The sequence below is a fragment of the Hylobates moloch genome, unplaced genomic scaffold (genome assembly GCF_009828535.3).
Source record: "Hylobates moloch isolate HMO894 unplaced genomic scaffold, HMol_V3 SCAFFOLD_11, whole genome shotgun sequence".
NCBI lineage: Eukaryota > Metazoa > Chordata > Mammalia > Primates > Hylobatidae > Hylobates > Hylobates moloch.
This window is the reverse complement of record NW_026652286.1, coordinates 79,937,332-79,961,958: the sequence shown is the minus strand read 5'-3', so window position 1 is coordinate 79,961,958 and position 24,627 is coordinate 79,937,332. Positions and strand designations below refer to the sequence as shown.

The following is a 24,627-nucleotide window of genomic DNA, read 5'->3' as shown; positions in this document are numbered from 1 at the left end:
GAGAGGGAAGTAGGAGATACAGGTTAGAGAGATTATAGGCGGCCAGATCATGTTAAGCTTTGAAAATCATAGTAAGGAGGTGGGCTTTTTTTTCTGACTGAGATGGTGAGAAACCATTAAATGATTTTAAGCAGAAAACATATTTTGACAGGACTGTTGTGGATTCTCTATTAAGAACGGTTTGCAGAAGCTGAAGTAGAGGTGGGCTTTCGTAATAATGCAGATAAGAAATGATGGTGGCTTTGACCAAGATAGATAGTAGCTATGGAGATGGTTAGAAGTGATTGCATTTTGTATTTGTATAAATACTTTCTGTATATATTTTGAAAGAAAGACTGACAGGATTTTTATGGTGGTTTAGGCATGGGGTGGGTTTAGGCATATGGTGGTTTAGACATGGGAAAAAGAGAGGAGGCAAAGAGGACTCCAAGGTTTTTAGCTTGAGCAGCTGAAAGAATAGCCATTATTTGAGTTGTGGAAGAAAGAGAAGAATGGGTTTTGGGGCAAATCAAAGGTTCTGTTTTGGATATATTGAGAGTTGGGATTCCTGTTAGATGTGGAACAAGTGGAGATGTCATGTAGGCAGTTTGATGGTTGGGAGTCGGAGAAGATAGAATTGGGTAGTTGGGAAAAAGTCCTCTGTGCTGGAGACAGAAATTTGGGAGTTATTAACATATAAGTGATATTTAAATCTATGATACTGCGTGAAATAATCACAGGCATAAATGTAGATAGAAGTTGAACAGCTGAGTTCAACTTCTGCATTACAGATTTAGATGTATATGCATAACTCTAGCTGGGTGTGGTGGTGTGCTCCTGTAGTCCCAGCTACTTGGGAGGCTGAGGTGGAGGATTGTTTGATGAGGCCAGGAGGTCCAGGCTGCAGTGAGCCGTGATTGCACCACTGCACTCCAGCCTAGATGACAGAGTGAGACCCTGTCTTAAAAAAAGAATAAATAAATAAATAAAAATAAAAACACTAAAAACAAAATCCTGCACTTTCCCCCAAAATAACTCATGCAATTTTCACAATATCCTTTGAGGCAGTCCATGTCATTTTTGCAGTTTTATAGATCAAGAAACTGAGGCACAGAGGGTTAAGTAACTTGTCCAGGTATACAACTGGTAAGTGCAGGGCAAGGATTTAAACCCACAAAAGTACTTGTGTTGACATGATACCTCTTTTTGATGCTGAAGGACAAAGTCAGCTGCTCCTTTGGAGAATCAGGTTTGGGATATAATGAAGTTCAAAACTGATTTTAAAGGTCTGTTCTCAAAGATCAATTTACATAATTTACTGTCAGTGTGGGAGGAGATGAGAATGTCAACTTCCCTAGAATTTTCTTCAGGCTAACATCATTCATGACTTAGATAACATTATAGAGAGTATGTTTATGAAAATGGCTGTTTACACTAAGTTGTGGTACCTAATACTTTTAAAAAGTTTCTCATACAGATTAAAGAATGGAGAGTGAGAAATTACTATAGGATTAAAAAGTAGGGACTGGGAGGATAGCTAGAACTAGGTATACTGTGAAGTCCATCTTACACACTTCTGCCAAATTATTGTTTTCGAGTGTCCTTGTGGTTAACTAATTATGTACTCTGAAACTTTAAGTGGTTTATTAGTGCTAACTGTAAGTACCAGATTTTCCTGCAGCATAGCCTTCCACAGTATGGCCCTGTTTGCCAGTCCTACCTCCAAGACTGTCTTACACATAACCAGTGTCTCGTTCACATTTACCTATGCTATTTATTGTTTGTGCCAGACATCACTCTTCTTCATTATGGCCTTTTTCTAATCCTGTCATACAGTTGCAACATTTTCCATTTTTGAAACCTCAAGGACTTTTTTCTTTTTAAGATTTTATTTTTTAGAGCAGTGCTAGGTTCACAGCAAAATTAAGAGGAAGGTACACAGATTTCCCATATACTTCCTGCCCCTCCATAAGCACAGCCTCCCCCATAATCAATAGCCCCTACCAGAGGAGTACATTTGTTACAATTGACGAGCCTGCATTGACACATTATATCACCCAAAGTCTATAGTTTACATTAAGGTCCTCTCTTGGTATTGTACATCTATGGGTTTGAATAAGTGTGTAATGACATGTATCCACCATTGTAGTATCATACAGAGAATTTTCACTGTACTAAATCTTCTGTGTTCCACCTGTTCATCCCTCCCTACCCCTTAACCCTGGCAACCTCGGATCTTTTTAGTCTCCATAGTTTTGCCTTTTCCAGAATGTCATGTACTTGAAATCATACAGTATAGTACGTAGCATTTTCAGATTGGCTTCTACTGTGTATTTAAGATTCCTCTCTGTCTTTCCATGGTTTGACAGCTCATTTCTTTTTAGTGCTGAATAATATTTCATGGTCTGTGGGTGCCACATTTTACTTATTCATTCACCTATTGGAGGACATCTTGGTGTATCCAAGTTTTTGCAGTTATGAATAAAACTGCAATACTGTGTGCAGTTTTTGGTGTGGACAAAAGTTTTCAACTCCTTTGGGTAGGCTGGGCACACTGGCTCACGCCTGTAATCCCAGCACTTTGGGAGGCCGAGATGGGCAGATCGCTTGAGGTCAGGAGTTCGAGACTAGCCTGGCCAATGTGGCAAAACCCTGTCTCTACTAAAAATACAAAAATTAGCTGGGCATGGTGGTGGGCACCTGTAATCCCAACTACTGGGGAGGCTGAGGCAGGAGAATTGCTTGAACCTGGGAGGCGGGGGTTGCAGTGAGCTGAGATTGTGCCACTGCACTCCAGCCTGGGTGGCAGTGTGGGACTCCGTCTCAAAAAACAAAAAAATAAAAAACTCCTTTGGGTAAACATCAAGGAATGCAGTTGCCAGATCGTGTGGTAAGAGTATGTTTGTCAGAAACCTCAAAGATTCTTAAAGTATTTTCTATGGCATGTATCTTTTCAAATTATATATATATGTACACTTGTTACCACCTTCTCATTTATACTTGTTTCTTTCCTGGCACTTGTCACTTTCATTAAAGGTTCTAAAGCTGTGGCTGGACTTCAGGGGATTCCTGAATCAGGCACATTTTTTTTCCCTTTGGTTGGTTGAAAAATTATCTTTATAAGAAAAATTTCTTTATATCAAATGCTGTTCATTTCAGACAACTGTAGTGACATGACTGTTCCACAGCGTGGTAGCACAAGCTTCATGGGAGCAGTGCTGAGGCCTCTAGAATGACGTCCAGTCGATGGGACTAAGAGACCATTGTGCCATTTTGATCTTCTGACAGTCCATCTCTGCCTTTGTCCCTCTCTTTAAATATTAGGCCTAATGAAGAAAATAAAATGTGAATCATAAGTACTCTTCTCTTTTACTTTGATTATCATATATTCTAGAATAGAAAAACCAGTATTTTTGATAATCAGGTTTTTAAAATATCTGAAGGGGCATTAAATGTATATGAGCATAGGAAGGAATGCTTAATTTTAATTAGTATGTTTATTAAATTTATTAGCTTAAATAACCTGCCCTTCCTTAAGCATTAAATACTCTTGGTAAATTTAGCAAATCACTCAATTATTTTAAGAAATAATCAGACTAGCACTTTGGGAGGCCGAGGCGGGCGGATCACGAGGTCAGGAGATCGAGACCATCCTGGCTAACACGGTGAAACCCCGTCTCTACTAAAAATACAAAAAATTAGCCGGGCGAGGTGGCAGGCGCCTGTAGTCCCAGCTACGCGGGAGGCTGAGGCAGGAGAACGGCGTGAACCCCGGGGGGCGGAGCCTGCAGTAAGCCGAGATCGCGCCACTGCACTCCAGCCTGGGTGAAAGAGCGAGACTCCGTCTCAAAAAAAAAAAAAAAAAAACAAAAAAAGAAATAATCAGACTAAAATTCTTTACCATTTTCATGGTTTGCTTAAATTATAAAATTTTAAGCTGTTATTAGTTTTGTATAGCTTATTCACTTAAGGGTTTCAAATACCTTCAAAGGACAAACACACATTCTTAAAAAGTTATAATGAACAAGTCATTATAAATGAACGTGAGTGCCATTAAAAATGTGTTTCCTGCGTTAAAGTGAAATAAATTTTATATCAAAAAAGGTTACTATACTTTTACCTAAACACAATATAAAAGGTTAAGTTTGATTTATTTCTTAATCTCAGAGTTGCAAAGTTACTTAACCATCTAAGGGAAATTAACTTTTTTAGGCAGGTTAGGGTCCCTCCATAGCAGGAGAGATCTTTGTAGAATTAACAGAATAATGGGTCAGAAATTTGAGACTACTGTATGGGACCCTAACCAATAAGAATATATCTTGCTGTTTTATGATAGTGTGTGTGTGTGTGTGTGTGTGTGTGCATGTGCACGCACACACACACACACCACACTCTTATAAAAGAATAGACCTAAGCCTGAGATTTTTGTGTTACTTCTTGTAGTCAAGCTTTGCTAACCCTATCAAATGAATTGACCATTTTCTTCTCATCTTTTGACTAAGGTTTGCCGTGTCCCACCAGATTTTATTTCATACACCTCCTAAAGTGAAGTGCTTTTTCCATTATTCTGTGCAGTTGTTTAATGTAAAGTCAGTTTTCAAAGTATCTTAGGTAAGCAAAAGGAGCCACATAGAGAAACCTTGCTTGAAATGTTTGAGCTGGTTTGCGGCTTGAAACAGAAGGAAAACATTTGAAGCAGATACTCTGTTAAATAACATTTCTCCTACGGTTTTGAGGATATGACAGAATAATTGACAGGCTATATCTCATCCCTTGTGCACATGACTCTGATATTACTCATTGTTTTTTAAATTTCTAGCTCCTCCTATCTTTGAGCAGTGGACTTCAGTACTCAGTAGATTAGTATTCGAAGTATCATACAAAGTATAATTTCTGTTTGTTAGTCTCTTTTGGAAACTGTATAGCCCTTTGAAGCTTCAAATAGAAAGCTTTTTTTTCCCTAAGGATTCTTTGACCAGAAAGGCATATTTTCATATTCTCTGCAGAGAAGGTTCAAGCACACTTGCACATCTGGTTCAAGCTTTACTAAGTATATATACATAAAACAAATCTTTGTCAAAAATTCTGAAAGAATTCTCTACTGCAACTAAAGTAATTTATTCCATCAGATCCAGGGCCTTGATTACCTTTCAAAGTGGTTTTTTTTAGAAATTAGAGTGGAATACAAAGTTGTTTACTACCATGGAGATTTGATGACGTTCTAGAGGAAAATCATGGAATACTTCTGATGGAAATTTTGCTGTTTGAGAGACAAGAAAACCCCATGCATAGAATGCTTGAACAGGGAAGAATTCTTTCATTGCTTAGCTCTTTTGTTGGAAGTATTAAGTTACAGGAATAAGGTAAATCTCTTCATTCACTTATCTATGAATATCATTTTGGCTTTAGTGAAAAACCATCAGCACTTTTAATTATTAGTTTCCTTATCCCTCTTCTCCTTTAGAGGGTGAACTGTTTAGGACAAGGGTTATTCTTTCAGTTCATATCTAGTACGTAGAGTAATACTTGACATCTTGTAGACAACCAAGACATACTGAAATACTTGTTTTATGAATGTCTTTAACTTATTTTATTCTCTGTAGTATTTTATTGTAAATCTTAAAAATGATCCATGATCTTTGACATCATCTAGTCTGGCCATCACACAAGTACAGCTTCTTTATTTTAACATTAAGCCAACCACATAGCTTCTCCATCTAACTCGTACTTGAACACTGAGTGATGAGGTCTCACTGAGTTTTGGATATTGCTAGTTTTATATCAGGAAAAATCTAATCTTAATTCTTTAATATGGTAGTCCTAATCTGCCCTTCCATAACTTGTGCCTGTTAATAATCCTTCAATGGAGTCACATTATGTATACATTTAATCTAAAGGAATTTAGCTTTGTACTTTATAAGAAAAGATAATGCAGGAAATTAAGCTCAACATTTGTAACAAAGAATGAAATAATCTTTGCTTAATGGTGTAGTAGCTTTAAAGTTTTGTCTACACTGCTGATAAAGAAGAGAAATGCATTTTGGTCCCTTTGCATGTACATAGAGAGGGTTTATGGACATTATCTTTAAAGAAATTGAATTAACTAAGGGCCATAGAGAAACATTAATAAATAAACAGATAAATTCATCATTTTGTATATAAATCAGGTACTTGACTAGTTATTTGAAGTATTTCCAGTAGTAGTTTGACCATATTCAATTACTGCTTTAACACTGTCTTTTGGATCTGATTCTTGGGTGCATTGTTCACTGTGTTCACAAGTTCACTGTCATTGCTGTGATTCCCAGAATATGTGAACTCTTAGACTGTGTCTTTTTAAAAAATGTTTTAGCACCCCAACCTCTGCAGTTGATCCCCTAAGCATAGTACAACAGAAAAAAAGTTACAAGACTATAAAAAACTTGCTTGTGGTTTACTTTTAATATTTAAACAGTGAGGTTTGACCTTTACTCAATGAATACTTTGCAGTTCCTTCTTTGTAGAAGGCCTTTGCACTCTCAATTTTCTAGGTCAAATATTTTAAATCTAAAGTAAACATTATTGTAGCTTTGCATTTATTCTATTTACCTTGCCATGTTACTGTAGGCACACTTTACTTGAGGTATAGTCTTGCTTGACACAGAGTAGGTATGCAAAAATATTATTTCCTTTTAGTCATTTAGCTAGTTTTTTCCCCAGCCAAGTAAAAAAGGTCAATAGATGTACCTATTTTCTATACAGTTCAGCTTGTATTTATTAACCCTCCTTAAAGTATCCCTCATTTCTCTGCTGTGCAGTTAGAAATATCATCTTAGGCATTACTAGAGGGCTTATTTCTTGAAATAAGAGTATTACTATAGGAGCAAATATTTTAAGAAAAAATAAACTAAAGCAAATGATATATAAATACAAACTAGTATTAGCATACAGAATCTATCTGTTGTCTAGTCTCATACCTCACATAAAATTCATCGTGAAATGGTGTCAATTTTACCTGCTAAATATTTCTTAACTCTGCTCTTTGTTTTTCATATCTACCACACTAAGATGACCATCATCTCTTGTCTTGACCTCCGAAGTAGCTGTTTTCCCTCCTGCCTCAGTGCCTTTACACAGTCTTTCTTTGCCTAGAGTATTTTTCATGCAGTTACCTTCTGTATATCCTTGAGATCTTAATTCAGACGTCATATACTCCTTATAAAAGCTTCTTTCAGGAAAGAGAACATACAAATAAGATTAATTATACAAATATATGATTACAGTCCTTTGACGGTCCTTCAAAGGAAAAGTATAGAAATATGGAAGTATTGAATAGGGCCTAGTGCAATCTGGGCATCCAGAGAATGTTCTGAGGCTATAGCCATTATTTTGGTATCTTGTTACCATTTTGTAACTTTTCCAGAGGAAAAGCTATTCTATTTATGACTACTATCTGTAAGCCTTATTTGTTTACCACAAAAATAATCTTTAGCATGGTATTATCCTAGCTGGGAGTGTTGACCTGTAGGCTTCAGTCATGGAATAGGAAACACCCACTCATATGACTACAGGATGTATTTAATTCTTAATGCTTTCTGGGGTAGTTAAAGTTTTTTTTTTTATTGTTTTATGAACAGTATTTTCTCAGGTATAATAATTTAGAGAAATTGTAGAATAGTTGTTTTGGATAGTTATGATTGTATATTTATTAATGATCTAATTTTGGGATGAAGAATTATGTCATAGACTATCTCAAACTTTGAACAGGGCTCTGTAACAGATACTGAAGCCACAACTAATTGATTTCCTTAGAGAGGGAAGAATGACCCAGCAGCAGCCTCTCTCCTTCCCCAGTTTACTTCTATTCCCTCAAATGCTCATTATTTTTTTTTCTCACTAACTCTACTATTAGCATTTAATTCCCTTTTCTGTTGTTAAATTTAAGGGAAAAATGCAATATTATTGCATATGAAAAATATTGAGTCCTTATACTGTTCAGTAGCAGTTGAGACTTTGGTTTTGTCTTGGAGGGATGGATTCATACGTGTTCTGTTTCCAGATTTTTTTTTTTTTTTTTGTAGGGGGAACGGTTAGATGGAGGGACGATGTCACATAATTATACATTTGCAGTTTAAAGGGAAAACATTTTAAGTGGAAAAAAAAAACCCAAGGTAAATTTTATCCTTGTACATATTTTAAAATTAACCATGTTGTAGAATGCATAACAAATTGTTGAAGACAGAAATCAAATTTAATGTGCTTTTAGAAAAACTGAAAATACAGTTTTCAATTTCATAGTGCATAAATATGCAGGTACCAAAGAGGTTCTGACTAAAATAATTATAGTAGACAGTTGTTAATGAAGATTGATGAGGAAGAGAAAATAGAATTAGTTGAGTGAAACTCCAGAATACTGAAAAAAAGGAAAGAAAAGAAAAACACTTGCCATATCACAGTGAATCATAGAAAAATCTTCTGGTATTTATTATGTTCCCGTCTACTCAAAAATAGTAAATAATCTGTGTATCATTCTTTGATTTAACAGAAAATTAAGTTATAATTAATATAGCTATTATTTATTAATAATTAGTAATACTGTCTGTGTCATTAGCCAATAATAACACAAAAGAGATAAGAGAGAACATAACAAAGAGTAGATACGATACACAAAGGATAGATTAAAAACTGAAATTACTAAAATAGAAAATAAAAAATAAATAGAAAAGATTTTTTAAAAACCCAAGAATTTATTCTTTGAAAAAAGTTAGTAGGTAGCCTCTAAGAAGGCCAATCTAAAAAAAAAAAAAAAAAGGAAAACACAATAGTATATTAAGAATTTTAAAAGGGGGACAGTACGGACAGAATTGAGAATTTAAAAACATTTTTAAAAGAGCTGCATTGAGCCTATATGATGCCTTCATGGAGTTAGAAAAAGATGTTTCCTTTGGGCAGATGCAGTCCTGTGAATGCTTTTGTACAAATTAAATAGTAGCCTTGGGCTAGGACATACATCTCAGTTATCAGAGGGTAGCTTGGTGTTCAGTCCACCCACTACCTTGGCCAGGTACTTGTGTGTAGGGAACAACTTGTGGACATCATTAGAGATAAAGTAGAAATCATTAGAAAGTCATGAAAATACTAAGAATAGTAATAAGTGATTATGGAAATTTTAAAAGATAAAAGTTGAATCATGCTTTATGGCATTCAGTGATAACAAACTTGTAGGCTACCATCACGAATTCTGGAAGTTTGTAGACCACTGATAGGAAAATCTGATTTAGTAGGAGAGTTTTGCTTTATTTCCCAATGCTAGAAAAGGCTTTCAAACATTTACACTTTTTAATAGTAGCTTTGAATCAAAGCAGTGTATACTTTTTCCTTTTCTTTTTAATCAGCATATTACATACAAGTAGTGCTAGGCCGGCCTATACCAAATAATAGCAATGTCGTGAGTTCTTTCCAGACCTTCTTCCAATCCTGGTGGAAGCCACTTTGGTTCTTAGTTGTTTCTTTTGCTTTCTATATTTTTAAATTAAGTTATCTCTTGATCCAGTAAATAGATACTGTTAGGCCAAATAGTATAATTGCCTTTCTTTTATGTAAATAAATAAAATTTCTTAATTTGCATTATCTTCTTTTTTTTTTTTTTGGTTTGCTTCATATTCTTTACTAGTTTTTCTCTTACTTCCAACATCTTGTTAAAATATATCCCAATTTAGTCAGCAAGGAAGCTGAGGTCTGATTAAATTCCTTTGTACTGCAGTCTATAAACTGCCTCTTAGTAGAAAGCTGTGGCCATCCTAGGGCTCATCTCATTTGTTTCCCTTCTTTTAGGGATTACACTCTTCTAGAGGTCAGTGTCTAAAAGTGGTTGTTTCATGTATTTGTCCTGTTGTCTAGTTTTTTTAAACAGCAGCAGGTTATACTGTTTTTTTGTTAGTCCATCATGGCCTGAAATGGAAGTCAAGCATAGATCTTTTAACAAAATAAGAATACCAGGTCCTATTCTCTTATCCTCATTGTTACCAACATGGATCTTATGTAATACTATTAAGAAATTGCAAGTTTTAATCTTGCTTGTTATTAGGTAGTAGGAAAAATCAATAAAGTGATTTTGAATTAGTTTTATTAGCTAAATAATATATAGAACCAAGATTGGCAGACTTTTCTGTAGAGACCAAATAGTAAATATTTTAGATTTTGTGTGCTGTACAATCTGTGCCACAACTATTCAACTGTTGTTGTATCATGAAGGCAGCCATAGATAACACATAAATGAATGAGCGTGGTTGTGTTCCAATAAAACCTTATTTACGGTCACTAAAATTAGAATTGCATAGAATTTTAATTTGTCATGAAATACTCTTGTTTTGATTTCCCCCCAGCCATTTAACAATGTAAAGACCATCCTCAGCTTATGGGATGACTAAAAACAAGCACAAGACTGGAGGTGGCCTGTGGCCCATAGTTTGTTGACACTGATACAGGTTCTTAAGCCTCATATTCTATATTAATGTGATGGCAAGTTGGGAACTTACTCATTGTTTCTGAGCTCCTCAATATTTCTGTCTTGGTTACCCAAAGTGGCAAAACTTAATGTGATTTGTATTGGCAGGCCTAAGGAACAGAAAGTAGAGAAGTGGGTAGAAGAGGAAAGTAGAGGGGAAAGCGGGTTAGCTTTGGGTGTATAATGAACCTGTCTGAGGCACCAGCTTGTTAATTTCATTTATCAAGCATTTATCGAGTACCCACTGTTTGACACTGTGCTAGGTCCTATCAATACAAAGCAGTATACAGCTTGGTCTTTGGTCTGGAAAGGTGGGGAAGACAGTTAAGTTCTAAGTATCTGTTGGGGTAGGCGCGGGACAAAGGGAAGCGAAGCCAGAGCTGCAGGCACTTTTTCTGCCTGTGGAAAGACCATCTTATGCCCCACCTCCCACCCCAGCTCCTGCAACACAAATGCCCAGCACACCAAGGTTTGTGGGATACAGTCCATACAGTCGTCTCGCCTACAACAACTACAGGCTGGGAAGGAACCCGGGTGCCAAGAGCCAGGTCATGGCATCCTCTGGTACTACGATTCCAAAACCTCCAAAGCCACCAGATAAGCTGCTGATGCCCTACATGAGGTATAGCTGAAAGGTCTGGGACCAAGTAAAGGCTTCCATCCCTGACCTAAAGTTGTGGGAGACTGGCGAGATTATTGGTGGCATGTGGTGAGATCTCACTGATGAAGAAAAACAAGAATATTTAAACATATACGAAGCAGAAAGGTAGAGTACAATGAATTTATGAAGGCCTATCGTAATTCCCCCACGTACCTTGCTTACGTAAATGCAAAAAATCGTGCAGAAGCTGCTTTAGAGGAAGAAAGTTGACAGAGACAGTCTTGCATGGAGAAAGGAGAACCACACATGAGCATTCAGCTTTGCTGAAGATCCAGATGATTATGGTAATGGGTTTTCAGTGAAGCATACAGCCACTGACTGTTTCCAGAGAAACCACCACCTCTTTAGTGAAATCCTTAGTGAGAGTGTGGTGCCAGACGTTCGGTCAGTTGTTGCAACAGCTAGAATGCAGGTCCTTAAACGACAGGTCCAGTCCTTAATGGTTCATCAGCAAAAACTAGAAGCTGAACTTCTTCAAATAGAGGAGGAGAAGAGGAAATTCCTAGAAAGCACAGATTCACTTAACAATGAACTTAAAAGGTTGTGCAAGGCCGGGCGCGGTGGCTCACGCTTATAATCCCAGCACTTTGGGAGGCCGAGGCGGGTGGATCACGAGGTCAGGAGATCGAGACCACGGTGAAACCCTGTCTCTACTAAAAATACAAAAAAATTAGCCGGGCGTGGTGGCGGGCGCCTGTAGTCCCAGCTACTCGGAGAGGCTGAGGCAGGAGAATGGCGTGAACCCGGGAGGCGGAGCTTGCAGTGAGCCGAGATCGCGCCACTGCACTCCAGCTTGGGTGAGAGAGCGAGACTCCGTCTCAAAAAAAAAAAAAAAAAAAGATTGTGCAGTCTGACAGTAGAAGTGGATATGGAGAAAGTTGCAGCTGAGATTGCACAGGCAGAGGAACAGACCAGCAAAAAAGCAGGAGGAAAGGGAGAAGGAGGCAGCAGAGCAAGCTGAGTGCAGTCAGAGCAGCATTATTCCTGAGGAAGAACAAGCACCAAACAAAGGTGAGGAGAAGAAAGACGATGAGAACATTCCAGTGGAGACAGAGGAGACACACCTTGAAGAAACGACAGAGAGCCAACAGAATGGTGAAGAAGGCACGTCTACTACTGAGGACAAGGAGAGTGGGCAGGAGGGAGTCGACAGTATGGCAGAGGAAGGAACCAGTGATAGTAACACTGGCTCAGAGAGTAACAGCACGACAGTAGAAGAGCCACCGACAGATCCCCTACCAGAAGATGAGAAAAAAGAATAAATGTTGCCTTGTTTTATGTCCTAAATAGTTTTTTAAATGAAAAAAATGTTTTTTGTTTTTTTAAAAAAAATCTGTTAGGGTAAATGAAAATTTAGAATGACTAGACTCTGAAGTGTCTTTTGCAGATAAATACAATTTTTTTATTTTAATTTTTTTTTTATACCAGTGGTATTTGGTTACATGAGTAAGTTCTTTAGTGATGATTTGTGAGATTTTGGTGCACCCATCACCCGAGCAGTATACACTGGACCATATTTGTAGTCTTTTATCCCACACCCCCTTCACACTCTTTCCCCAAAGTCCCCAAAGTGCATTGTATTATTCTTATCCCTTCGCATCCTCTCATAGCTTAGCTCCTACATATCAGTGAAAACATATGATGTTTGGTTTTCCATTCCTGAGTTACATCACTTAGAATAATAGTCTCCAGTCTCATCCAGGTCATTACAAATGCTAAATTCATTCCTTTTTATGGCTGTGTAGTAATCCATTATATATATATACACCACAGTTTCTTTATCTGCTTGTTGATTGATGGGCATTTGGGTTGGTTCTCCGATTTTGCAATTGTGAATTGTGCCACAATAAACATGCATGTACAAGTATCTTTTTCAAATAATGACTTCTTTTTCTTTGGGTAGATACCCAGTAGTGGGATTGCTGGATCAAATGGCAGTTCTACTTTTAGTTCTTTAAGGAATCTCCACACTCTTTTCCATAGTGACTGTTCTAGTTTACATTCCCACCAGCAGTGTAGAAGTGTTCCTTGTTCACCGCATCCACGCCAACATCTACTGTTTTTTGATTTTTTGATTATGCTCATTCTTGCAGGAGTAAGGTGGTATTGCATTGTGGTTTTGATTTGCATTCCCCTGATCATTAGTTATGGTGAGCATTTTTTCATATGTTTGTTGGCCATTTGTGTGTCTTTGAGAATTGTCTATTCATATCCTTAGCCCGCTTTTTGATGAAATTTTTTTTTTTCTTGCTGATTTGTTTGAGTTCATTGTAGATTCTGGATATTAGTCCTTTGTCAGGTGTATAGATTGTGAAGATTTTCTCCCACTCTTTGGGTTGTCAGTTTACTCTGCTGACTGTTCCTTTTGCTGTGCAAAAGCTCTTTAATTTAATAGGTCCCAGCTATTTATCTTTGTTTTTATTGCATTTGCTTTTGGGTTCTTGGTCATGAAATCCTTTCCTAAGCCAATGTTTAGAAGGGTTTTTCCAATGTTATCTTCTAGAATTTTTATAGTTTCAGGTCTTGGGTTTAAGTCCTTAATCTACTTTGAGTTGATTTTTGTATAAAGTGAGACATGAGGATCCAGTTTCATTCTCCTACATGTGGCTAGCCAATTATCCCAGCACCATTTGTTGAAAAGGGCATCCTTTCTCCACTTTATGTTTTTGTTTGCTTTGTCGAAGATCAGTTGGCTTTAAGTATTTGGGTTTATTTCTGGGTTCTCTATTCTGTTCCATTGGTCCGTATGCCTATTTTTATACCAGTATCATGCTGTTTTGGTGACTATGGCCTTATAGTATGGTTTGAAATCAGGTAGTGTGATGCCTCCAGATTTGTTCTTTTTGCTTAGCCTTGCTTTGGCTATGTGGGCTATTTTTTAGTTTCTATGAATTTTAGAAATTTTTTTTTTGTAATTCTGTGAAGAATGATGGTGGTATTCTGATGGGGATTGCGTTGAATTTGTAGATTGCTTTTGGCAGTGTGGTCATTTTCACAATATTGATTCTACTCACCCATGAGCAAGGGATGTGATTCCATTTGTTTGTGTCATCTGTGATTTCTTTCAGCAGTGTTTTGTAGTTTTCCTTGTAGAGGCCTTTTGACTCTTTTGTTAGGTATATTCCTAAGTATTTTATTTTTATTTTTATTTTTGCAGCTATTGTAACAGGGGTTGAGTTCTTGATTTGATTCTCTGCTTGTTCGCTGTTGGTGTGTAGAAGAGCTACTGATTTGTGTACATTAATCTTGTATCCAGAAACTTTGCTGAATTCTTTTATCAGTTCTAGAAGCTTTCTGGAGGAGTCCTTAGGGTTTTCAAGGTAAACAGTCATATCGTCAGCAAACAGTGACAGTATGACTTTGTCTTTACTGATTTAGATGCCCTTTGTTTCTTTCTCTTGTCTGATTGCTCTGACTAGGGCTTCCAGTACTGTGTTGAAGAGGAGTGGTGAGACTGGGCACCCTTGTCTTGCTCCAGTTCTCAGAGGGAATGCTTTCAACTTTTGGCCATTCAGTATTATGTTGACTGTGGGTTTGTCATAGATGGCCTTTATTACATTAAGGTATGTCCCTTGTATGCCAATTTTGCTGAGAGTTTTAATAATATAGGAATACTGGATTTTGTCAAATGCTTTTTCTGCATCTATTGAGATGATCATGTGATTTTTGTTTTTAATTCTCTTTATGTGGTGTATCACATTTATTGACTTGCGTATGTTAAACCGTCTCTACATCCCTGGTATGAAACCCACTTGATCATGGTGGATTATCTTTTTGATATGTCATTGGATTTGGTTAGCTAGTATTTTGTTAAGGATTTTAACATCTGTGTTCATCAAGGATATCAGTCTGTAGTTTTCTTTTTTGGTTATGTCCTTTCCTGGTTTTGGTATTAAGGTGATGCTGGCTTCACAGAATGAATTAGGGAGGGTTCCTTCTTTCTCTATCTTGTGAAATAGTGTCAAAAGGATTGGTACCAATTCTTCTTTGAATGTCTGGTAGAATTCATCTGTGAATCCTTCTGGTCCTGGACTTTTTTTGGTTGTTAATTTTTAAATTACCGTTTCAGTCTCGCTGCTTGTTATTGGTCTGTTCAGAGTGTCTAATTATTCCTGATTTAAGGTAGGAGGGCTGTATTTTTCCAGGAATTTATCCATCTCTTCTAGGCTTTCTAGTTTATGTATATAAAAGTGTTCATAGTAGCTTTGAATGATCTTTTGTATTTCAGTGGTGTCAGTTGTAATATCTCCTTTTTTGTTTCTTAGTAAGGTTATTTGGATTTTCTCTCTTCTTTTCTTGGTTAATCTTGCTAATAGTGTATCAATTTTATTTATCTTTTTAAAGAACCAGCTTTTTGTTTCATTTATCTTTTGTGGTTTGTTTGTTTGTTTGTTTCAATTTCATTTAGTTCTGCTCTGATCTTGGTTATTTCCTTTTTTCTGCTGGGTTTGGGTTTGGTTTGTTCTTTTTTCTCTAGTTCCTTGAGGTGTGACCTTAGAATGTCAGTTTGTGCTCTTTCAGACTTTTGATGTAGGCGTTTAGGGCTATGAACTTTTCTCTTAGCACTGCCTTTGCTGTATCCCAGAGGTTTTGATAGGTTGTGTCATTATTGTTTTTCAGTTCAAAGAATTTTTTAATTTCTTTGATTTTTAATCTTGATTTTGTTTTTGACCCAGTGCTCATTCAGGAGCAGGTTATTTAGTTTCCCTATATTTGCATCGTTTTGAAGGTTCCTTTTGGAGTTGATTTCCAGTTTTATTCCACTGTGGTCTGAAAGAGTGCTTGATATAGTTTCAATTTTCTTAAATTTATTTAGGCTCATTTTATTGCCTATCAAATGGTCTGTCTTGGAGAAAGTTCCATGTGCTGTTGAATAGAATGTGTATTCTGCAGTTGTTGGATGAAATGTTCTGTATATATCTGTTAAATCCATTTGTTCCAAGATATAGTTTAAATTCATTGTTTCTTTGTTGACTTTCTGTCTTGATGACCTATCTAGGGCTATCAGTGGAGTATTGAAGTCCCCCACTATTACTTTTTTGCTGTCTATCTAATTTCTTAGGTCTATTGTTTTATAAATTTGGGAGCACCAGTGTTAGGCACATATATGTTTAGGATTGTGATATTTTCATGTTGGACAAGGCCTTTTACCATTATATACTGTCCCTCTTTGTCTCTTTTAACTTATGTTGCTTTAAAGTTTGTTTTGTCTGATAAAAGAATAGCTACCCCTCCTCACTTGCGGTGTCCATTTGCATGAAATGCCTTTTTTCAACCCTTTATTTTAAGTTTATGTGAGTCCTTATGTGTTAGGTGAGTTCCTGAAGGCAGCAGGTAGTTGGTTGGTGAGTTCTTATCCATTCTGTGGTTCTGTATCTTTTAAGTGGAGCATTTAGGCCATTTACATTCATTCGATGTTAGCATTAAAGGTGAGCTACCATTACTTTTCTCATGCTCTTTGTTGCCTGTGTACTTTTGTTTTTGTTTTTTTGTTTTTGCCTTTTAACTTGTATTTTTGTTTTATAGGTCCTGTGTGATTTATGCTTTAAAGAGGTTCTGTTTTGATGTAAAAGATTTGTTTCAAGATTTAGAGCTCCTTTTAGCAAAAGGAACCTTCAAAACCATGCAGAAGGTGGTGGTTTGGTAATGGTGAATTCTCTCAGCATTTGTTTGTCTGAAAACGACTGTATCTTTCCTTCATATATCATGCTTAGTTTTGCTGGGTACAGAATTCTTGGCTGATAAATGTTTTGTTTGAGGAGGCTGAAGATAGGTCCCCAATCCTTTCTAGCTTGTAGCGTTTCTGCGGGAAATCTGCTGTTGATCTGATGGGTTTTCCTTTATAGGTTACCTGGTGCTTCTGTCTCACAGCTCTTAAGATTCTTTCCTTCATCTTAACTTGGGATAACTTGATGACAGTGTGCCTAGGCAAAGATGTTTTTGTGATGAATTTCCCAGGTATTCCTTGTGCGTCTTGTATTGGCTGTCTATGTCTCTCACAAGGCCAGGAAAGTTTCCTTGATTATTCCACCAAATATGTTTTCCAGGCTTTTAGAATTCTTCCTCAGGTATACCGATAATTCTTAGGTTCAGTTGATTAACATAATCCCAGACTTCTTGGAGGCTTTGTTCATATTTTCTTATTTTTTTGTCTTTGTCTTAGTTGGATTGGGTTAATTTGAAACCTTGTCTTCGAGCTCTGGACTTCTTTCTTCTACTTGTTCAATTTTATTGTTGAGACTTTCCAGAGCATTTCGCATTTCTAAAAGTGTGTCCAAAGTTTCCTGAGTTTTTAATTGTGTTTTCTTTAAGCTGTCTATTTCCTTGAATATTTTTTCCTTCACTTCTTGTATCATTTTTCAGATTTTCTTGCATTGGGCTTCGCCTTTCTCTGGTCCCTCCCTGATTAGCTTAATAACTAATTTCCTGAATTCTTTTTCAGGTTAGAAATCAGGGATTTCTTCTTGGTTTGGATCCATTGCTGGTGAACTAGTGTGATTTTTGGGAGGCGTTGAAGAACCTTGTTTTGTCATATTACCAGGGTTGGTTTTCTGGTTCCTTCTCATTTGGTTAGGCTGTGTCAGAGGGAAGGTCTAGGGCTAAAGGCTATTTGAAGGCTATTGTTCAGATTCTGTTGTCCCATGGGGGGTATTCCCTTGATGTAGTAATCTCTGCCTTTTCCTATGGATGTGGCTTCCTGTGAACTGGACTGCAGTATTTGTTGTCTCTCTTCTGGGTCTAGCCATCCAGCAAGTCTGCCCGGCTCTGGGCTGGTACAGGGGGTTTTCTGCAGAGTCCTGTGATGTGAACTGTCTCTGGGTCTCTCAGCTGTGGATACCAGCTGCTTGTTCTGGTGGATATGATGGAGGATGCAGTGAACTCTGTGAGGGTTCTTAGCTTTGGTGGTTTAATGCTCCATTTTTGGGCTGGTTGGCCTCCTGCCAGGAGGTGGCACTTTCCAGAGAGCATCAGCTGTAGTAGGGTGGAGAGGGACTGGTGGTGGGTGAGGCCCTAGAACTCCCAAGGTTATATGCCCTTTGTCTGCCACTACCAGAGTGGATAGGGAAGGACCATCAGGTGGGGGCGGGGCTCGGCCTGTCTGATCTCAGACTTTCTGTGGGTGCGTCTTGCTGGGGCTGCTGTGGGGGATGGGATGAGATTCCCAGGTCACTGGAGTTGTGTTACCTATTATTAGGATTATGGCTGCCTCTGCTGAGTCATGCAGGTTGTCAAGGAAGTGGGGGAAAGCTGGCAGTCACAGGCCTCACCCAGCTCCCATGCAAACTGAAGGGCCAGTCTCACTCCCACTGTGCCCCTACCAGCAGTGCGGAGTCTGTTTCCAGTCTGAGGGCAAGGTGGGCTTGAAAACTTACCCGAGGATATCTGCTTCCCACCTGTGAGAGAAAAGGGCTTTAGTTCTTACCCTGCCTGTGAAGTCTGTATGCAGGATTTGCGCCCTCCCTAGAGTTCTGGCCAGGAGGCTTCTCACGCTGTTCAAATTATTACAAAGTTCAGCTAGATAATTCCTTTTCCCTGTGGAGTTTTACCCCCTGCTCCTCTGGCCACCCTTCTATTGGATCCCTGTGGTGCCAGGCAGGAATGGGCTGTTTGGGGACCCAGCGAGATCCCAGGGCCTTTCTGCTCCTTCCCCTACCCCTGTATTTCACTCGGCCCCCTAACTTGACTCAGCTCCAAGTAAAGTCGAAAACTTCTCCTGCAAACAGACCTTCAACTTCTCCAGTGGGGATGTGTGTTCGGGAGGAAGTGTGTTCCCACTTCCACAGTTGGGGCACTTAACGGTATTTGGGGTGTCTCCTGGGTGCTGCAGGAGCAGCCCGCTTCCTTCAGAGGGTCTGTGGGTCCTCTCGGGATTGCTGGTTTGTTCTTGCAGTCGATCTGGAGCTAAAATCCACAATGCAAGCCCCTGCATGCTGCTCTGTCCAGAGCTACAATCTAGTCTTGCCTTGTGTCTGCCACGATCTCCTGAATCCTCAATTTTTTATTACTATAAAAATGATATGCACTTGTGGGAGAAATTTATTATCTCACAAATATTATAGATACCAGCAGGGAAGGTTTATTCTGGTTATGTTAGCAAATTGATTTTGTAGCTTTATATAAAGTGTTTTGTTTTCTCCTTTCTTCCTTTAAAATAAGAATCCATGATTTTTGTCAGCCAGAAGGTTCTTTTATGGATTAATGAGTAAATGATCCGAGAGCATTTTGGGATTTGTTAATTAAAGTGTCCATATAAAACGCTTTAATAAATTATCAGTTTTGATGTTTTTAAAATAAAAAGTCCTCCAGAGCAAACTGTAATTGTTGGGGATAATTTAAAAACCTGGAGCATTTGGTATTCTTATGAAAATGGAAAGAGTTTATAAATGCTTTTTAGTTATATCAAGAAGTGTTTCTGGTTTCTTTTGAGATAAATTACAAAATTGCATGGATGATGAAAATGTTTTTGCATATTTTCTGTATAGAGTGAACTTCTCATTTCTATCTTGTATTTTAATGCCATGTAGATGGTTAGATGCACTCTGGCTTGGGTACCCAAAATGGAGCAACTTGGGGTCTTATGTATTGGCAGTCCTAAGGAACAGAAAGTTGGCAGAGGGAGGAAACAGCTCACTGAAGGGGAAAGTGGGTTAGTTGTGGGATACAATTAATCTATCTGAGGCGCCAGCTTGTTAATGACATTTATCAAGCACTTATTGAATTCCCATTATCGTTTGACACTGTGACAGGTCCTATAGGTACCAAGTAGTGTATAGCTTAGTCTTTGTCCTGCAAAGAGAGATAAATATAAATAGACAAATAGTTACTGAAAATATTACAGTCTAGCCACATACATGTGCCAAAAATTATTGGGAACAGAGCATTGGCTATGACTAAATTCTTAATTTCCTAGTTGAGCAAGAAGGGATAATTGTTCCATGCAGAAGAAATAAAATGTACAGTACGTTTACGAAAATTACAAGGAACTAGGAAAGTCTAGGGCCAGAATTTGAAGGCTTTGTATACTGTGTGAAAATGCTTTACCTTTATTTCACTATTTAGACTGTGGTGTAGGATCAGGGTTGTTTATATATATTTTAAAATTTTACAGACCGTGATGGATTAATAGTTTTATAAAATACAATCAAAAATAATCATAGAAAGATGAAATAAAGATATATGAAATAAACTCCCAAGTTGTTATTTAGATTGAACCAACATAAAATGATTCTTGTATTTGTCTGTTTTCATGCTGCTGATAAAAACATACCTGAGACTGGGCAATTTACAAAAGAAAGAGGTTTAATTGGACTTACAGTTCCACATGGCTGGGGAGGCCTCATAATCATGGCTGAAGGCAAGGAGGAGCAAGTCACATCTTATGTGGATGGCAGCAAGGAAAGAGAGAGCTTGTGTGGAGAAACTCCCGTTTTTAAAACCATCAGATCTCATGAGATCCATTCACTATCACGAGAACAGCACAGGAAAGACCTGCCCCCATGATTCAGTCATCTCCCACCGGGTCCCTCCTACAACACATGGAAATTATGGGAGCTACGAGATGAGATTTGGGTGGGGACATGGAGACAAACCATATCAATTCTATACAGTTGCTATAGAACACTCTTTCTGTACTGTCCTCATCATGGATTAGTAACAAATATTTAATGTCTAGTAATTCTTGGACTTGTGATGGTCTGTGGGCCATACTTACAGTGGTATTGATCTTCTGGTGATAAATGATCCCTGCAGATTTTTAAGCAAAGAATAGCATGATTGTATTTGTTTTTAACAGTGAATTTTTTTTGCAGTATGGGTGATGATTAGGTTTCAGGCTGAAGGGCTGGAAACCAAGGAACCCTGGAATCATCAGCATTTGAGGGGTAGCTGGAAATGAAGGAGAAAGTGAAAGTGACTTTGTTTATATTAATAATTCATGTGGGGAGTAGTTTCCCTACTAGGCCATAAGCTTATAGAAGGCAGGGGTTATATTTCTTTTAACTCCTAAGATTAAATAGACATTTCAGAAATATTTGATGAATGAATGAATAAATGAATGAATGTGTCAGAGAGGTAAAGGCAGAACCAGGAGAGAGTAGAGTGTTTAAAACTGGAATAAGAAGAATTTCAGGCTAGAGAATGTAATAAACAGAACCAAATGCTTTCAAATCAGGGAAGATGACAATTTAATAATTATGTATTGGACTTAGTAATTTGAAAGTCCTTTGGGAGACCAGCTTTATCAGTGTGGTAAAGTTAGAAGCCAGCTTATAATGTGTTGCCTATCTCTACTATCTGGTAAGGGAGTGAGTAGAAAGATCTTTTAAAAGATGGCACTTCATTAATTAATGTTCGTTTATTTATTGAGGAAGAAAAGTAATGATAATCTTTTGTATCAATTTAATATTATGTGTGAATGTAAGATCAATAATATATATTATTTTTCTTCCATTTCAGCAGGGGAACTAACATCTATTAAATGGAATTGGGATTGATTTTTTTCTATAGTTGGTTCCAATTGAGAAGAAAACTAAAATGTGAATATTTTGCTTGGTCTTGTTTCAGATGGATTTTTATTGAATTCATTCCTTAATATTATTTTCGTTTTTAATTTTTTAAAAATAGGTGCAGGGGTTGCATATGCAGGTTTGTTACAGGGATATATTGCATAATGGTGAGGAGGTTTGGGCTTCTGTTTTACCCATCACCTGAATAATAAAAATTGTTCCCAATAGGTAATTTTTTCAGTTGTTACTCCCTTTCCATCCTCCCCACTTTTGGAGACTGCAGTGTCTCTTATTTCCCTCTTTATGTCCATGTGTACCCATTGTTTAGTTCCCACTTTTAAGTGAGAATATGCAGTATTTGATTTCCTGAGTTATGTCACTTAGGATAATTGCCTCTAGCTCCATCCATGCTGCTGTGAAAGACATTTCTTTTTTTGTGTGATTGTGTAGTATTCCATGGCATATATACACCAGATTTTCTCTATTCAATCATCCATTAGTGTACACTTCAGTTGATTCCATGACTTGGCTATTGTGAATAGTTCTGTGATAAACATACAAGTGCAAGTGTCTTTTTGATATAACAGTTTCTTTTCCTTTGTCATTCTCTAATATTCTTTATTGATTATTAGAATCCTTCCAATAACATTCCATTTCCATTAGAGAATAAAGTTTACTCTTATTCTGTACTGTGCCAGGTTTATATTTGGCCAAAAGTTTGTAAGAAAAATATGGCTTGAAAGTGTGTGGGATATAATTCCTTCTGAAGAGTCAGAAAACTGAAAAGCATTTGAAGGCTGTTAATAGAAAGAATAGAAGTTACGGGTAGTATCATTATATTTGCTAATTTAACAAGTTTGTCTTTAGTTGTTTTATTTCTTATAATCAGATTTTGATAGGATCTTTAAATTTAAAAAACATTACATCTGCTGCGTAAGTGATGGGCATTCTCATACAATGCCACATGGACTATTGATACATCATCTTTTAATATTGTCTAGATGAAAACTTTATTTGAAATTTTCTTCTCCTGATTGCTTTTTTTAAAATACTAAAATAAACATTGGGTATTTTTCACCCTTTCCCCAAAAGATTATGTTCATTTTATAGTATAGAGAGTAATGAAAATCCAGGAGATTTAAGGCAATCCCCAATATTATGTGAAAACGTTTGTTTTCACATTTTAATGCTTTTTTGTTATTAAGTAAAAACATTCAGCATTCTTCACAATAATTTCAATAGTTATCTCTAAATCTTTTTATAGAATGAAGACCAGCAAGAAGTAATCCTTGTCAGAACAGATCAGTCTGGAAGAGTATGGCCTGTGAACACACCCGGAAAATCTCTTGAATCACAAGGAGGAAGAAGAAAGAGACAGATGGTATGTTTAACATATGTCTTTGTTTATTAATTCAGAATTCCTTCTTCCCCTTGGGGCTTTCTTTGTATCAGATTATAAAATATTTTCTGAATTGTGGCTTTTGAATGCTAATATTGGAAGGTAGTAAATGATGTTGTTATTACTTTTATTCTTAGTTATATCTCTTTGCCTTTTACAGAATGGAAACTAATCCAACTGTATTTTTTCAAATAGTTGTTAACATTGAATGTTTAAGGCAATTTTAATTTTGGTGTACGTTTCTTTGATGTTGTTTTCAGCTGCTTTTGGCATACTTGCTATAGCTCTTAGGGAAAACTTTGGTCTCTCAGAGCTGTTACTAGTGTTAGACAGCTAACTCGAGACCTGGTGATGGAGTATCCATACACAGTAATGGCTTAATTATGTAGGTGCCATGATCCTTTATAAAACTAATTTTCTTTTCCATTTTCCAACTCTAGTAATTAGTTTTTAGCACTACCTTGAGGCTCTTGACATGGCAAAAACAACATATTCAGCTTTCCCAAGTTAGTTTTTTTATTTTAAATTTGGAGGATCAGACAAGTGATAATTGCATATACAAAAGAACTGTTCATTCAGAGTATTTCTGTCAAATGTTTATTTTTTGCCTGTTGAGTGCCTGTGTTGCTAGAGATTCTGATTAATTCATCCAACAAATAGAAGTGGGATAGATATGTCTTCTCATGTAATGGGAGGAATTTGGTAGTTGGCGAGGAGGTACAGGAGGAGAATAGTAAAGGTTTGAATTACATGAAATGGTGGAACTGACTAGGGATCCATAAATGCATTGTCAGAAGGCATCAAGGGCCCTTTTTGAGTTGCGTATTACTGAGCAATCTAGGTATAGGAGTAAAGAAGGTAGACACTTTCATTCATGAGTAGAGTTTGCTCTTTGAGTATAATGAAAGGACAAGAGGGCCAGAAATTAAGTGTCTGGAGCCAGGGGTTGAAGTCATGGGATATGAGGTTTAAGCTAGTAAAGACAAGAATAGTAATGTTGGAAAATGTAGTTGCACCCCTGTTCCAAAGATCTCAAAGAAGTTAAAGACAAGGTTTTATTTGGATAAGGAAATGTGAGAGCAGCATTGGAAAGATTTGATTTGGGAGGAAATAAACAGTATTTTTCTGTTCCACACCTGTGTATGGAACCAACTGATAGGAAAATCTGGGACTGAATTAGATGGAGACCAGAATATCAGCTTTGCTTTTGATAAAGCTGTTTACAGAACAAGGGTTTAGTAATTAGAAGTTGGTCTCTTAGTTCGGGCTACTATAACATAGACTGGATGGCTTAAACAATAGAAATTTATTTCTCACAGCTCTGGAGACTGAGAAGTCCAAGATTAGGATGCTGGCGGCTTCATTGTCTGATGAGGGCATGCTTACGGGTTTGTAGATGATAGTCTTCTTGTATCCTCAAATGGCAGAGAAGAGAGAGAACGAATGCTCATATCTTTTAATAGAGGTACTGTATTAGTCAGGGTTCCCTAGAGGGACAGAACTAAGAGGATAGATGTATATATGAAGGGGAGTTTATCAAGGAGTGTTGACTCACACAATCACAAGGTAAAGTCCTACATAGGCCATCTGCAAGCTG

At 37.3% G+C, this 24,627-nt stretch overlaps 1 protein-coding gene and 1 pseudogene across 4 annotated transcripts in view; both read left to right on the top strand.

Moving 5' to 3' along the window:
• The window catches only part of CWF19L2 (CWF19 like cell cycle control factor 2), a 147,894-nt gene that overhangs the window by 51,523 nt on the left and 71,744 nt on the right, over positions 1-24,627 (top strand). For all 4 annotated transcript variants that reach the window (XR_009215545.1, XR_009215546.1, XM_032167290.2 and 1 more), the window contains exon 11: positions 22,896-23,012. Coding sequence is in view for 2 of the 4 variants with exons in the window: in XM_032167290.2 (XP_032023181.1) it covers positions 22,896-23,012 (117 nt within the window). In the remaining 2 variants the exon portion in view is untranslated. The remainder of the gene's footprint in view (positions 1-22,895; positions 23,013-24,627) is intronic.
• Positions 10,831-12,442, top strand: LOC116476885 (SWI/SNF-related matrix-associated actin-dependent regulator of chromatin subfamily E member 1-like; annotated as a pseudogene).